Source organism: Amblyomma maculatum, chromosome 2 (genome assembly GCF_055883805.1).
Source record: "Amblyomma maculatum isolate TAMU_Amacu chromosome 2, ASM5588380v1, whole genome shotgun sequence".
Lineage (NCBI taxonomy): Eukaryota > Metazoa > Arthropoda > Arachnida > Ixodida > Ixodidae > Amblyomma > Amblyomma maculatum.
This window is the reverse complement of record NC_139345.1, coordinates 115,321,136-115,334,811: the sequence shown is the minus strand read 5'-3', so window position 1 is coordinate 115,334,811 and position 13,676 is coordinate 115,321,136. Positions and strand designations below refer to the sequence as shown.

Below are 13,676 nucleotides of genomic sequence, written 5' to 3'. Positions count from 1 at the left end.
AGCGGTCGCATACACGCGTATACCTTGTTTCCGTGCGCATCTACGACAGTGCGCTTGCTGCAGAAGGGTACGCAGCAACATGCTGGCATCATTCTGAATAGAGCTTGGTGCTAGCAGCAACTGCTGTGATGTTAACAAAATGAAACAATCGCTTGTGATCATTCCAATGCACCTTGCGGTGCAAGCACGGGTTCCACGAAGGCGCATGTTGACAGCGTACTCGATGGGAGGCGCGGGCGGACTGAACAAAACATGGCCGCCGCGCACAGTTTCTGTCTCTTTCACTAGATGGCACTAACCTTTGTAAAGCCTCTAGTCTGTTTGCCAAATAAACTTATTTCTTGCGCTTGTCTTGTCGAGATACTGCCACGAAAAGAAGGGGAGGGGGCTTCATGGTCTTCACAGATTTTTTTAATTTCAGCACCCACCTCAATTTGGGCATCACAATCATGAAAAAAGGTGGTTTTTAGAATCGAGTACATAGTACTTACGAGTCATACAAAGAAATCTCAAATTTTCGGCACCTCTGATTACACTTTCATAAGCACCTGAACAGGTTTTCATGAGCACATTACAATATTGTTTCAGAGATCTAGGCTTCCTCGATCTGATTAACTCATTTCACCTTTCCAACTGTCTGTAATAATCACATTTAAAATGTAACGCCCACAAACCTGGTGAATCACTGTCAGCGTAACACATGCCTGCAGTTAACATGTGATGTACAATTCCAACTGTACTGCCCAAGTCATTACTGGTTGTTATTATTAACCACTGTAATTTCTCAGTCTACAGTAGGACACGAAGAGTCAATTCACGTGTCTAGTTATTAATGGAACAGTGCAACTGAAGGAATATTCAATCATAGTCAATCTTCCTGCATCATTCAACCACTTATTGAAACTATGCACATAACTAGCAAGAGGCACCTGAATAGTAGTATAGCTTTTAAGACGTGGATGATAATGGCTCTCCAAGCAGATGAGAAAGAAGTGAAGCTCCAATGCATGCAGACACTACCAGACTAATCTACAAGCTACGAAAAAAAGCTCTAAAGGGATTGCACTACCACGATGAAGTTCTGCTGGAGTAGATGACACATGCAACATGAGGTTTCTGTGATTCGAACATACCCAAACTCCAAGTGGCCACCAGGGACCTGGTAGAGCCCATGCCCTATGGTGTTCTTGCGGCGGCCAAGTAAGATGCTTTCAGGCTGTTTCTCGCTGAGCACAAACACCGCCACACCTATTCCTGGCCTCTTGGTTGGTGGCACTCTTGCACCTTCTATTTGTTTCCACAGCCGCTGTACAACATCTGTTGGGGAAAGATGTGGATACTGCAGCCTTTTTATATGCATTAGATGGAGACACGTTCGCCATCATCACTGTTACAATGCTTCACAGAAGAAGATAAAGATAGTTCTTGGTCAATGAAGTTTTGCACAGGCACAACGTATTTGCTGCATGTATCACTGCTGTCAGGCTGCCAGACATTGATAAAGTACAATTTATATATACTGCATACATAACTCATGCAAGGCACAACAAATAAACAAAAAGAGCTGGTAACAAATGCAGAAATTCTAGGCAGTACTACTGGCAATAGCACACCTTCGGATGTGCATTATGCCTCTGTCACACATCACTAGGAACAAGAAAGTGACAGAAAGTGACCAGTTATCAAAAAGACGATGGCTGGCACATAGCCACAAAAAAACTGCTGGAGAGAACAGTCACCACAAACACTGACATCAACTGATTTTATTCTGTAAGGCAAAAAAAAGTGCCTAGAATAGATCATACACGAAACCACATATGCAACGGCACTCTCGACTTGAAGTACAGTTCCTTGGTAGAGTGAAATCGAGATGGACGCTTAAAGGGACAGAACATTGGAATTTAGGTCTCAAATTGTTTTCACCACAATGGAAAGATTGATGTCTAAAATGTTCGGTTCCATAGCAGTTTTAATAAAAACGGTGTAGAAAATTTTTACCGAGAATTTTTCTATCAGTGCATGGGCCCGTTTTTATGTAGTCCGATGCTGGAAATCATGAGCAACAACCGTGATGATGACTAGTGGTTGAAAAAAAAAAGATGTACCGAAAACAAATAAAAATTTCACTCGCCAGGCAGTAATTACTCATTTTTTTGCTTAGAGTAACGTCCTTTTCATTTTCACACTCAAGGCTGTTACGGCACAATAATGCACGCCTCGTCAACGAAAGTTTTAGTGGGCGCTATCATTGCTTCACTCACGGAATTCCAAACACTGTGGTGCCATCTAGTGGCAAAACCTGAAAGCATGCCTCTCGCGGTGCGAAAGGAGGGGTGTTTTTATTTAAGGACGCAGCGAGAGAGCGCAAAATATAATAAATTATGAAAAGCACTTCTAGAAGAAAAAGAACAGTACGCACTTATGAAAATCAGCGATATTTTGCTGACATGTAGTCATGTGGGGTACTACAGTGAAAGTAATAGGATTTCTCCGCTAGATAGCGCCTCAGTTGTTTTTATGCAATTTTCAATGGCAAATTAAAATTGTAAAGCCCTTTTATTTGATATTGTAGTGCTCGATCTGTACTATACGAGGCACGGTCTTCTCATCTACGCCATAATCTCATGACATATTTTGGCCAGTGTTCTGTCCCTTTAATCAAACACGCCTGTCTTTCTAAGTGCACAAGGAAAGCTTTCCATATCTCGCACTCCTTTTGGCCCTGTGCTGTTTACTGCTGAGAGGTTTTCATGCTGGTGATTAGATAGGATTTCTAAGGGAATGTGGCCGATCGGATGTTTCCTGACATTGTAGCCCGACCTAATGCTTCTGTCAATGTCTTGGTCACAACGAAAGGTGAGATCTGTCTAGCTGTTTTACGTCTTCACTGCGCAGCACGTGGAAGCATGGGAACCTGTTTCCATTTTTCAAAAGGAACTTTGAGGTCTCATCGGAGTGCCTCCTTTTTCATGAGTGGATCATCTGAGAGTTGAGAAGAAGCCATAAAATAAATGTTGTTCATGCCCCTAGGGTAGCGGCTACCTACCCTGGAGCCAAACAAAGGGACAAGAAAGGAGTTTGCAAGGAAGTCTTGCCCATGCCAGCCATACACCCTGATTGTAACTGAATATAGCATAACACAGGGTGGTCAGCCACTGAAGGTTAACCCTTGCTGCCAGAAAAAAAGAAAGGCAGGAGGAAAATGAAGAAAAGAGGAGAGGACAGGAGAGTTGCGAGAAAGGCAATAGGGGTGTAAAAGATGGAGGAGAGAATAGAAAAAGGCGACTGCCAATTTCCTCCAGTCTACAGAAAGCGGGGGCCAAAGTGATGTATTGCCTCCACCGAGGGGCCTTAAAGGTCTGAACACTCAGCATCGGCTCAACCACCAGGATCCCCTTTTCCCCACACAGTGATGCTACTCAGGGCTAGGCATGGGTGCTCTCGTGTTCCGTAGTGTCGCATAGCACACCAAACATCTACTTTAACAGGTGCCCCCTGCAGAGTAATATTGCCATCTAAAAGGCCTATGAAAATGATGAAACCGTCAGACACAAATGCAAAGTGAAGTTCGTTCTTTAAAGACCTGGCTGTCATGTTACCACAGGATAAACACCTGAGGACACTGTCACACTTCTCACTTCTATCCACTTAAATAGAACATCCTTTTTCTCCTCTGCTTTCCCAATTCAGTCAAACCAGAAGAAAAATTGCTAAATTTAAGAATTTTAACACATCCATCTGCAACTGCAGTACAAATTCTTGGTCAGGGTGTGGCCTGCCAACATAACACACATCCGTTTTCCCCTGTTCTCTCTCTGTGTCCATTGTGTCTCCTTAAAGCTTCCTCTTCCCTTGGGGATCCGCCCTGCCACGGTGGCTCAATGGCCAGGGTACTCAAATGTTGAACCCAAAGATGCAAGATCAAACTCCGGTTATGGCAGCCATTTTTCGATAGAAGCAAAAAGCAAGGTGCCCATGTATTGTGCAATGGCCGAGCATATTAAAGAACCCCAGCCGGACGAAATTTCTGGAGCCCTCCACTAAGGCATCCCTCCTAGACTGCGTTGTTATGGGACATTAAATCGTATAAGCCAATCATAAAGAAAACCTATTGGAGTCCTCACCCTGCAGTCCTTTCAACATTGCCGCTGCTCCAGACCGTAGCGGGCATCTCTCAAGCTCTTGAAAAGCTATGGCCGTTCAGCAGACCTATATCTCTTTGCAAGCAGGCAGGTGCAACTGGGGTTGAATGCAGGAGAATCAGGTGTGCCTTTCAGGGATGGCGCGCATTCTTAATCTCCTCTACTGTTAGCCATCCATCCGGCACCAACTTGCCTACCCTTGTCGCCAGTTCGAAGAGTTTTGCGGCACACAGCGACCGCAGCATATGGCCCACACACACGCATAAACACAAACAGAGCTCTTCTTTTGCCCACTTTTGGAGTGATGCAGCCTCATAAATGACACATACCTTGCTATGTGGTTCACATGTCAAGAATACCGATCATTTTAGATTAAAACCGAATCTCGCAAACTTAATCTAGCATAATTTTTCTGTATAAAAAAACAAACAAACAAGAAAACATCTAACAAACAGCAAAAGTGATCATGGCACTCAGTATAGCCCCAAAAATGACAGCCTGTTTTCAAAAATTGTTCGGTACAAAATGTCCATCACATGCAATGGAAAGAGACAACCCATGAATAGCTTACCATTCGAGCTTCCCTCGAACTTCAAGTCATGCTTGGTTTGCAACATAGTGAGAAGGCTGCGAGTGTACTGGACCAGGTTCTCCAAAGGAAGAGCTTGTGCCTGTTTTGTCATGCTGTCCAGAGTTGCAAGACGAAGTCCATCAAGAATTTCCAGTTGAGACTGGCTTGCCTTGAGTTTACTCTTCAACTCTGTACACAGCTGCATGTACCTGTAATTCAAGAAGCAGGAAAAGGAAAATATTAAATGTTTCTTCAGCACTTCGTTGAGAATACTGAATGCTTAATGTTTGCAAAAGCCTCGGTAAGGAAAACTGCCAGATGGACCCAAGTTTTTACACCTTCCTAACCTTTTTGCCAAATGTGCACCACATATGTCCACAAACAAATTGTTCTAGATGCTGCAATGACAGAGCAACAGCACATGCATTCTTTCACCTCCTGCTCCAATGATACTTGAAAAGAAAAAAAAGATTATCGAGCTTCCAATGAAACATTTTGCAATTTCTTTTCTAGGCGCACTCCACCAACAACTTACAGTTCACAACTGTAAGTGGTAGACTTAGCCTCATAACAGCGAACATTTGTTTCACATTTTGGAGTACTTTTGCCGTAATCTGCACACAAGGTAGCCGCCAACAAGTGTCATGACTACCATAACTCGGGAGATTCTGAGGAAGGCAGCAACCCTTTAGCTTGTTGAGCCAGCCTTGGTGGATGTCCACAAGCTCACATAAACTAGCCTTTCCTTAAATGTGATTAGACGCTGATGCCTCTTTGCAAGCACGGAAAATGCAAACCATGCATTGCATACGCATCGCAGATGTGGACAGCACTACATCCTTCTGAGGCTAGACAATTGCCATAAGCCTCCACAGTAAAAGAATAATGACTGTTTGGACTAGTTTCGCCATGATCTTAGATCTTGAAGATAAAGTGCGAAATGACAGAGAGGACTTGTTTCTGTAACTGCGCCTTTCACTTCCCTTGTCTTTTCATGCTATTTCTTTGAGGCCTACCACTGAGGCCGCATACTCCGGCTGCACTAGCTGCTCCACAGGTCCCGCAATGCTGGCCTTTGTGAAGCACATATTACTGGTTATTTAAGTGAACCCTTCGAATTCTGCATTGCACATTTATAAATGTGACCTAGTGTACCACCTTTTTCAAAGTAGGTACTATAACAGCCAAAAAATGCACACCACTTAAATAAACTGAGACAGCTCTAATGGTCCTTCTGTTTTTCAAATTAAATAAGTGTTAAGTTTTTTTAGTATGCTACAAGGCATGGCAACTTAATACATTTAAGGCAACAATGTGTCTATATGCTTAAAGGTCTGTCTCAATGCAGAGGCGGTGACATTTGGCTGTAGAGAAGCTCCTTTTGCCGTTTTTGCAGATATTAAAATGTCTGGGAAATGGTAAGAGAATATTGGCGATGCATAGAAACAGAGACAGTGTACTATGTAATTGTGGCTACCGCTGCACAACAAGTTTCATGTCTTACCACCATGAAAAGAGAAGAAAATAAGCATGAAAAGATGAACTCTCATAACACTGAGAAATGTCAATTCCTCCTGATTTTATTTTAGACTAGTGGGAAGCTTCGCATTGTCTAAACTTAAGGAGCTGAGTTCCCTGTGCATTTTGGTTTCTCTATATGACACAGTATTTTACAATCATGCCAAGAAAATTGCAGGGCTCACAGAGGTGCATTTAGGCAAAGAATGAGCTCCGTGCTCGTAGGCATTATTGACTGCCAACCTTTTGTTTGTAAACTTAACAGGGTATACCTGAATCTGCACAACAGGTAGCTGTACTGCACCAGTGTTTACATTATAGAGAAAACCATCACGAAACCTGAGGTATAATTTACTTTCCTTGTCAAAAGGCAGAGACAGCAACTACTACAAGGCGCTGACTACCAGGGAGAGTACAAATCTCAGCTGTTCCAACGGCCAGGTTTCCCTCTAAATACAAGCAGTTTCAAGTAAGGGTTTGTGAAAGGCACTGGGAGAGAGTGACTTGAGTGTGTTCAAGTGGGTTGCACTCGTTGCACCAGTTAATGATATATATTTTTTTTTAGTAAAACATTTCACCCCCATGACATGCCGAATTGCATTTACTGCTTGTGTCACCTTCCGTGGTAAAAATTAATGAAATAGCTGTGTTTAATGGGCAAGCACAACTGGCTCCAGCATGGGGGCTCCATAATTACAGTATATGAACCCAAAGCCAAAGTGTATTCCGTAATCGTGTTGAGAATGTTGGCATTATGTTAATGCAGTTTGTGTGCTATGTACGCCTGGTTTGTTCATTGCCATGAAAGCTTGAGTGCCCATGATTTCAGTTAACCTGTAAAATGTCATTATAGCTTTCAGAACTTCATCCGACCCCTGCTCCATGCTGAGCCCTATAAACCGAATTTCATTATAACTGCATTCGCACTTCTCCATTCTCCAAGTCACTTGTGTTTTTCTTCACCTGAACGCTGCAAAAGAGATAAGGTTAGACAAATATTTGCCACATTAGGCATTAGCACAAATGTTTAAGGTACATTTTATTGTATCTCCTCAAAAGGGCAGTCCAGTTGCCAGGCCGGGACCTAGAATCAAACTGGGACCCGTTGGTTCAACTGGGGGCAAAAATACAACTGTGAAATTCAAACGGTACCAACTGGAAATGTCTCAAATGGAATCAACTGATCTGCTAGATTTATTGTCCGCATAAGTGATGTGATTATCTGGGGGCTTGATGCATGACCCGAACACTTATTCTTAGTTTATTTGTACTTTTCCGCTGCCCTATGCAAATCATCAATGGGCGATCCCACTGTCCTCAGAAAACATGCGCTCCATGTCCCACTAGGAAATTGTCAGACAATCGCAGTAAAGTGTACGCGCTACGCATCGACCGCTGAACGGGCTGGCTAACGCACACCACTAATTTGATATAAAAGAATATCCAGCAGCACTCACTTTTGAAGAGGCGATGAGTCGTCAGCACCAGCTGCGTTGTCATCGCTTCGTTCGTGACCTGCAACCAAGCAAGGCTAGCAGTAAGACAGACGGTCAGTCATGAGCTACGGACAGTGACATCTTCATGCACATTCGTGACGAAGTCATAAGTTCGATCATTGCAGTACCGTTTTGCCTATTTTCCGGTCTTACCTTCTTCCATTGATCTTGTGTCCTGTGCAGCTGGAGAAAACTTCAAATGAAACTGCAAATGGTGCGAAAGTCCAAAGTTGAAAACAGCGGGACAGCGGCACAAACAGCGCTGATGCTACGAAAGTTTTGAAATAAATATAAAAACAAAACAATAAAAAATTCTCTTGAAGTTTTTATTCAGTGTTTTAAGAAGTAGGTGCAATCATGCGCAGTTAACACTGTTAACACTACAATAAAAAAATGGTTTATGTCTAGGATTAGTTTAAAAACCAACTTTGCATCGTTGCGTACACTGATGTCCTTTATGTCACTTCCGCTGCATCAGATGGCATCGCAATGATCGCATCGCTAAACCAGCCGAACGTAAGGCGAAACTCAAGGAAGTAGTGGCAAAGAGACAGAACGCAATGAAACTTGTAACGCTCATTCCTGTGATTGAAAAGCAAGAAATATGAACGCTTATTAAACCCGTAATCATGGACGTCGGTGATGAATGCGCATGTAAGAGGAGTCATCTCCAGCTAGGGTCGTCATACGATGGTGTTACTGTTATGAGATAAATTGTGCCATTGCCTCTCTCGGCATTGTTCAGAAATGCATTCCTATAGTGTGATTGTTTGCCACGACAAGTTTCTATCATCGACAGTTGTCGTCGTCTTAGGCGTTGCAGCTGCATGCGTCCTGTGGCTGGGCGTACTCTCTGGAGTGACTGTGATATGTTCCTTTATATGTGGTGGTATCTGGATGCGACTTCTGAAGAATGGACATGTGGAAGTGCCGGACTTGCTTGTGACACGAAAACGCGCAGAAAAGAAGGGACCAAGGCGACGCTTTTTTAACGGAGTTAACGGAACTGCGGACGAATACGCCATTTTCCCTTGGAAAGACCTCAATGTCCCCAAAGAAGTTGACCAAGCACTAGAGTCTTTCCTTAATGGAATCCTGCGTGAATACGTGCATGTCTGGTTTCGGGGCGTCAGTAGTGACCAAGCTTTCGTTCACGAACTGCGTCTTGTGCTTCGTCACCTTTTGGCAGCATTTTGCCGGCGAGCTTCAGAGGTCGATTTGGTGCGTTTCATCACGGGACCAGTTGCGCAGGCCGCAATATCGCATCTAGACGCGATCCTGAGGTCTCGTGTTGTGATGACTGACGCTGCTGACCAAGCTCGCCTTGTTCTGAGTAGTATGGGTTCGCAGGTTCATGTAGCAGTGGGAAGTCACGAGGCCGAGCATCATTACTTGCGACTTTTGTCAGAAAGCTTGATTTCGCGACTGTTACCAGCGCGCTACGTTAAATGTAAAAGCGCTTGTACGCTGCTGCGTGAACTGCTTGGGAACACTGTGCTTTTGAGGGCGATGGACGTGATTTCAGATCCGGACATAGTGAATCACCTTCTTCTCCTTTTTCTGGACAAGACGCCTATGACCATACTTCCACTGGATTGCCAGCGTGTGGAATTCTTGGAGCATTTTGCAAGAGCTCCACCGTCACCTCTACATGGAATCCATCGCCCACGAGACCTTCAGACAGTGCTTGCAGATCCTTCTACTCAGCTCCCCTTCTTGGAATTCCTTAGAGACCAAGGTGCACGCCACCTGTATGACTTCTATATTGCTCTAGATGATTTTCATCTGCGGATATTGAACCCAGACCTGAGCCTTGATGATCGGCTTGAATTGCATGACCAGGCAAGTGAGATTTATGCTGAATATATGGGCGAAGATGCTCCACGAAGAGTGCCTCTTGCAGCAGGGACAGCTGAGAAGATTTGTGCAATACTTGAACGAGGGCCGGAAGAAATTGTTGAACTGCAAAAGTCCCCGCTGCTTTATGCGGCATCTGACTCTGTTTATTCACTCCTGGAAGAAGTCTTTTGCCCACTGTTTTTCGAAAGTGACAAGTACTTTGAAGTTGTTTGTAAGGCACGTGCCATTGGTGAAGTGCCAAAAGGTAAAGACCGTGCTTCAGGCAAGAACTGGACTGTAGCAAAAATTGGCCACAAACTTAAGGATGCTTTGTGGGCCGCTGCTGATGATGGCCTACAGGAGGACATGCCACAGGAAGCTGTGCCACAGGAAGTTGTACAGTGTGCTGAAGAACCACAGATTCCAGACATGCCGATAATCACAAATGACTCTCGGCTGAAAGACTTATCTGCGTGGAGAGTCTCCATTCCTCGGACAGAGACAAGAGTTGACATGCAACATCGGCACTATGTTGCATTTGTTGTAGAAGTTCAGCGCATTGACGTTGGTAATGGAGATGGACCAGAAGACTTGCATTGGTCCGTTGCACGCAGGCATCATGAGTTCTACGTTCTCGAAGCAAAACTGCAGGAATTTCACGGGGAGCTTGCAGTCACTCCATTACCACCACGGAGATCACCAGGGAGGCAACAGTTGCCGGCATGTCGTGCTGCACTCGAAAAGTATCTGCAGGATTTGCTTACCTTGCCACCACTGCGAAGCTCCGAGTTACTGTACAGTTTCCTTCGTCTTGATGTCGAGTTCACAGCCAGCTTTCTACCCGACATACGTCTGGGAAAGATGTTTCGCACAGTACCAATGCGGCTTGTCAAGGAGAAAGGGCAGCACTTGGAGCCTTTTCTGCAGTCTTTCCTTGCATCCACGCAACAGGCACCACCACGGCCTCGTCCAGACCTTCTGGAGGCTCCCAGAAAACATGTGCGACCACAGCGCCCCTCTGTGCTCCAGAAAAATCGGCAGGGTCTGCCACGGTCATCCACTCAGCTTTGTACCCAAAGCCAAAGCATGGAATTTGTGTATGACTATGTTGTCCACCTTGCTGATGTCCTCTTTCACGCTGCACCGTGGTCATTAAGACTCCTTCGTGCTCTCATTCCTCTGCTACGGTGTTCAGTCCAAGGCATCACTGAGCGTTACTTGGAAGGAAAACTCAAGCAAGCTCTTGCCCCCGGACGGCTGACACTCATTATAAACTTACTCAATGAAGCTGTCTTGGGTGAAAATGAATCACCGCGCACCCCGGCACAAAAATGTGCTCGGGCAACAGAGACTCACCTTGAAATGGAGAAATTTCTTCCAGATATTCTGGTGCGAGTAATTGGTCCCAGATGCCATGCACTGGCTGTTGAAACTGTTTTCCAAGCGATACAGCAGCCACTGCTCAACAAGCAGATCTGTTATGTGCTACTCGACCTTCTTGTCGAGGAGATGTTTCCTGAAATGAAGGGATGGGCTGCATAAAGGATAAGAAGACTACCGTTCGGTATTGGCAATCTTAGTTTTGTTGTGTTGTCTAGTCGTCTTACCCAGCGTTTGTATACGGAGCAGGTAAAAATACACATGTGCTAGTTTCAGGCTATGTTTAGCACAGTTGGCAAGTGCCAGTCTCATGTGACCATGACAAGTGTAGACATATTCTGCACAGCCTTGACATGATCAAGATCTCAGGACTGCTTTTATCTCAAACAAAATGACAGGTGCCATTTGTGAATATTCTCATTTTCCTTTGATGGTACAGTTAGCACCAGTCTCTTGCCTGTCAACACCAGTCACTGCTTGCCATTCTCTTGAGACTAATCAACCATGAACGGGCCTTGTTAGGCGACCTCAGCACCCTGTGACACTGCATGGCACCACTTTTTCTGCACAAGTGGCGTGCCGGAGAGGTGAATGCATTTAATCTAGGAGAGCCATCGGCAGGGTAGAATTTATAAAATACCAGATAGTTTTAGTACTAGTTACTTGGTAACCATATTAGTTTTCAGTGCTGCTTCACTGCTCTCGGAGAGTGGCATGCTTTGTTTGGCATGCATTATAGGTTCAGCTGGATCTTCTGAGAACTATGCGATCTTGCAGTACTGTATTAAGGTTATCAAGAGCTCTACATTAGAAGCTTCTAAGGTTAATATTAATCACATGCTTTATTTAGGCAATTTAAAGCTAGATTAGAAGTTGGTAACAACTACTTTCTGCATAAAGCTTACATTGTTGGGTTGCATCAAAGCCTGCAGCAGTCAAGAAATGACCGGCTGAGGGCATGACAAACAAGATTGATGTGAAACTGGGACTATGCTCTTTGTTCTCTCCTGAACGCTAATTTATTTTGTACGAGTTAATTTATATTCAGAATAATGTTGCTGTGCAGCTATGTATAATAATTCAATGAATAAAAATTCCTTGCAGTGAATGCTGCCGTTTTCTATAGCAAATGGACACACCCGTATAACATATTCTCTGATCTGCAAAACAGGAATGTGTATTAGGTAATCCCTTCATGAAATGTAAGAGCACAATGCTTTTATGAGCTCACTTTGGCAACTCATCTTGGTGCATTTTTATGCTAAAATATCAAATTTTTTTTCTTGCAGTCACTATTACACCTCTTGGTGGACTGAATAGTTTACATGTCCCACTTGTGTCTATTACCCTTTTACTGCCTTGCCCATTCAAACTGGTCGGTGCACAGAAATCTATTTTGACCCAGGACAAAAATATAAATGTTCCAACACAGCTTGTGCGTTTATGATGCCTTAGGAATAAAAACCTTTAGCAGTACAGAGAATGAATAAAAGATGAATGTTTATTTTGTTGATTACTAGGAGCAGGCCTCGGACAAAAAGTTATAGGAGTGGCTTGAAAGGTACTTGAGGCCCAGTAGCTTAAACGCAATGAAATTTCTGATCACTTTTCAATTAAAAATGCATATACTTGGATTCCCTAAATTCTATTCAAAGCCCCAAGCACACTGCAAAAACTGTGATGCCTGCTTTTGAATGACCAACGAAAGAAGCTGCTTTGCACTTTTCTATACCAATGTTTTCTGCAGTTTGATGCATTCTCATGATTACTGTGGTCACTAATTAAGAGCTCAACCCACACATATATATGGGTTAATTCTTGCTAACTGGGGATTTAATTTCAATATGTCTTCAGGTTACATCATCAGACAACCAGCACAAAATAGAAAATTGAAGGTTCATGGTAACTGTTGTTTGGCTGGATAGGGACACAGGAGTTAGTTCTATGCTGTTTCCAACAGGTTTAGGTGTTCTGAAATGAATGGTCACATTCTAAAGCAAAAAGATCTATAGAGGTGGTCTTCATGAGTACTTGAGTTGAATATGAAGTCTCCAGCATGGATCCCATTATTTACAAGTTATTTTTAAAATTTGCTGCTTCCAACCTAATAGGACAACACATTGCCAAACATTCTTAGCCACCCTTCACCTGTGACGTAAAGTGGGTAGTCTATGCGAACTTTCTCAATGCACCCAAGTAATGAGGGTAGGATGGGCCGGGCAGAGTGCCGGTCCAAACTGCTTTTTTTTTTTTTCACGCACGTTGGCATGAATGAGTTGAGAGAGAGGAGAAGCATCATTTTTGGCCACCGGATACTTGGTGTTAACGAAGTGAACTTGAAAATTTGGTTTATGGGGTTTAATGTCCCAAAGTGACTCGGGCTATGAAAGACGCCTTAGTGGAGGGCTCCGGAAATTTTGACCACCTGGGGTTCTTTAGCATGCACTGACATCGCATAGCAGACGGACGCCTCGTTTTTTGCCTTCATCGAAAAGCAGCCGCCACTACAGGTATTTGATCTCGCAACCTTGGCCACAGTAGTGGAGCGCCCTAACCACTGCACCGCCATGGTGGGGCACAAACTTAAAAATGGTTCTGCTGCAATGAGAAGTGATTGAAATCAATCGTTCGTGCACCTTTCTTATTTCATTAGCCATTTAAACGCTCTTAGAAACTTGCAGATGTATATCTTATTTTGACTAACCCAGCAGTCATGCATTGCTGCACTGA

The 13,676-nt window shown here is 43.9% G+C and overlaps 2 protein-coding genes across 2 annotated transcripts in view; one reads left to right on the top strand and one right to left on the bottom strand.

The window, feature by feature from the left end:
• Window positions 1–8,018, bottom strand: part of LOC146199623 (nucleotide triphosphate diphosphatase NUDT15-like) — a 38,252-nt gene extending 30,234 nt beyond the window's left edge. The window contains exons 1-4 of the mRNA XM_084595145.1: window positions 7,881–8,018; window positions 7,689–7,746; window positions 4,714–4,922; window positions 1,134–1,317 (exon numbers count right to left, since the gene is read on the bottom strand). Of these exons, the coding sequence (XP_084451271.1) occupies window positions 1,134–1,317; window positions 4,714–4,922; window positions 7,689–7,746; window positions 7,881–7,890 (461 nt within the window). The 5' untranslated portion in view covers window positions 7,891–8,018. The remainder of the gene's footprint in view (window positions 1–1,133; window positions 1,318–4,713; window positions 4,923–7,688; window positions 7,747–7,880) is intronic.
• Window positions 8,019–8,179: 161 nt separating this feature from the next.
• LOC146199622 (sorting nexin-14-like) lies at window positions 8,180–12,054 on the top strand. The gene has a single exon (XM_084595144.1). The coding sequence runs from the start codon at window positions 8,475–8,477 to the stop codon at window positions 11,106–11,108; it is 2,634 nt and encodes an 877-aa protein (XP_084451270.1). The 5' UTR covers window positions 8,180–8,474; the 3' UTR covers window positions 11,109–12,054.
• The last annotated feature ends 1,622 nt before the right edge of the window (window positions 12,055–13,676 follow it).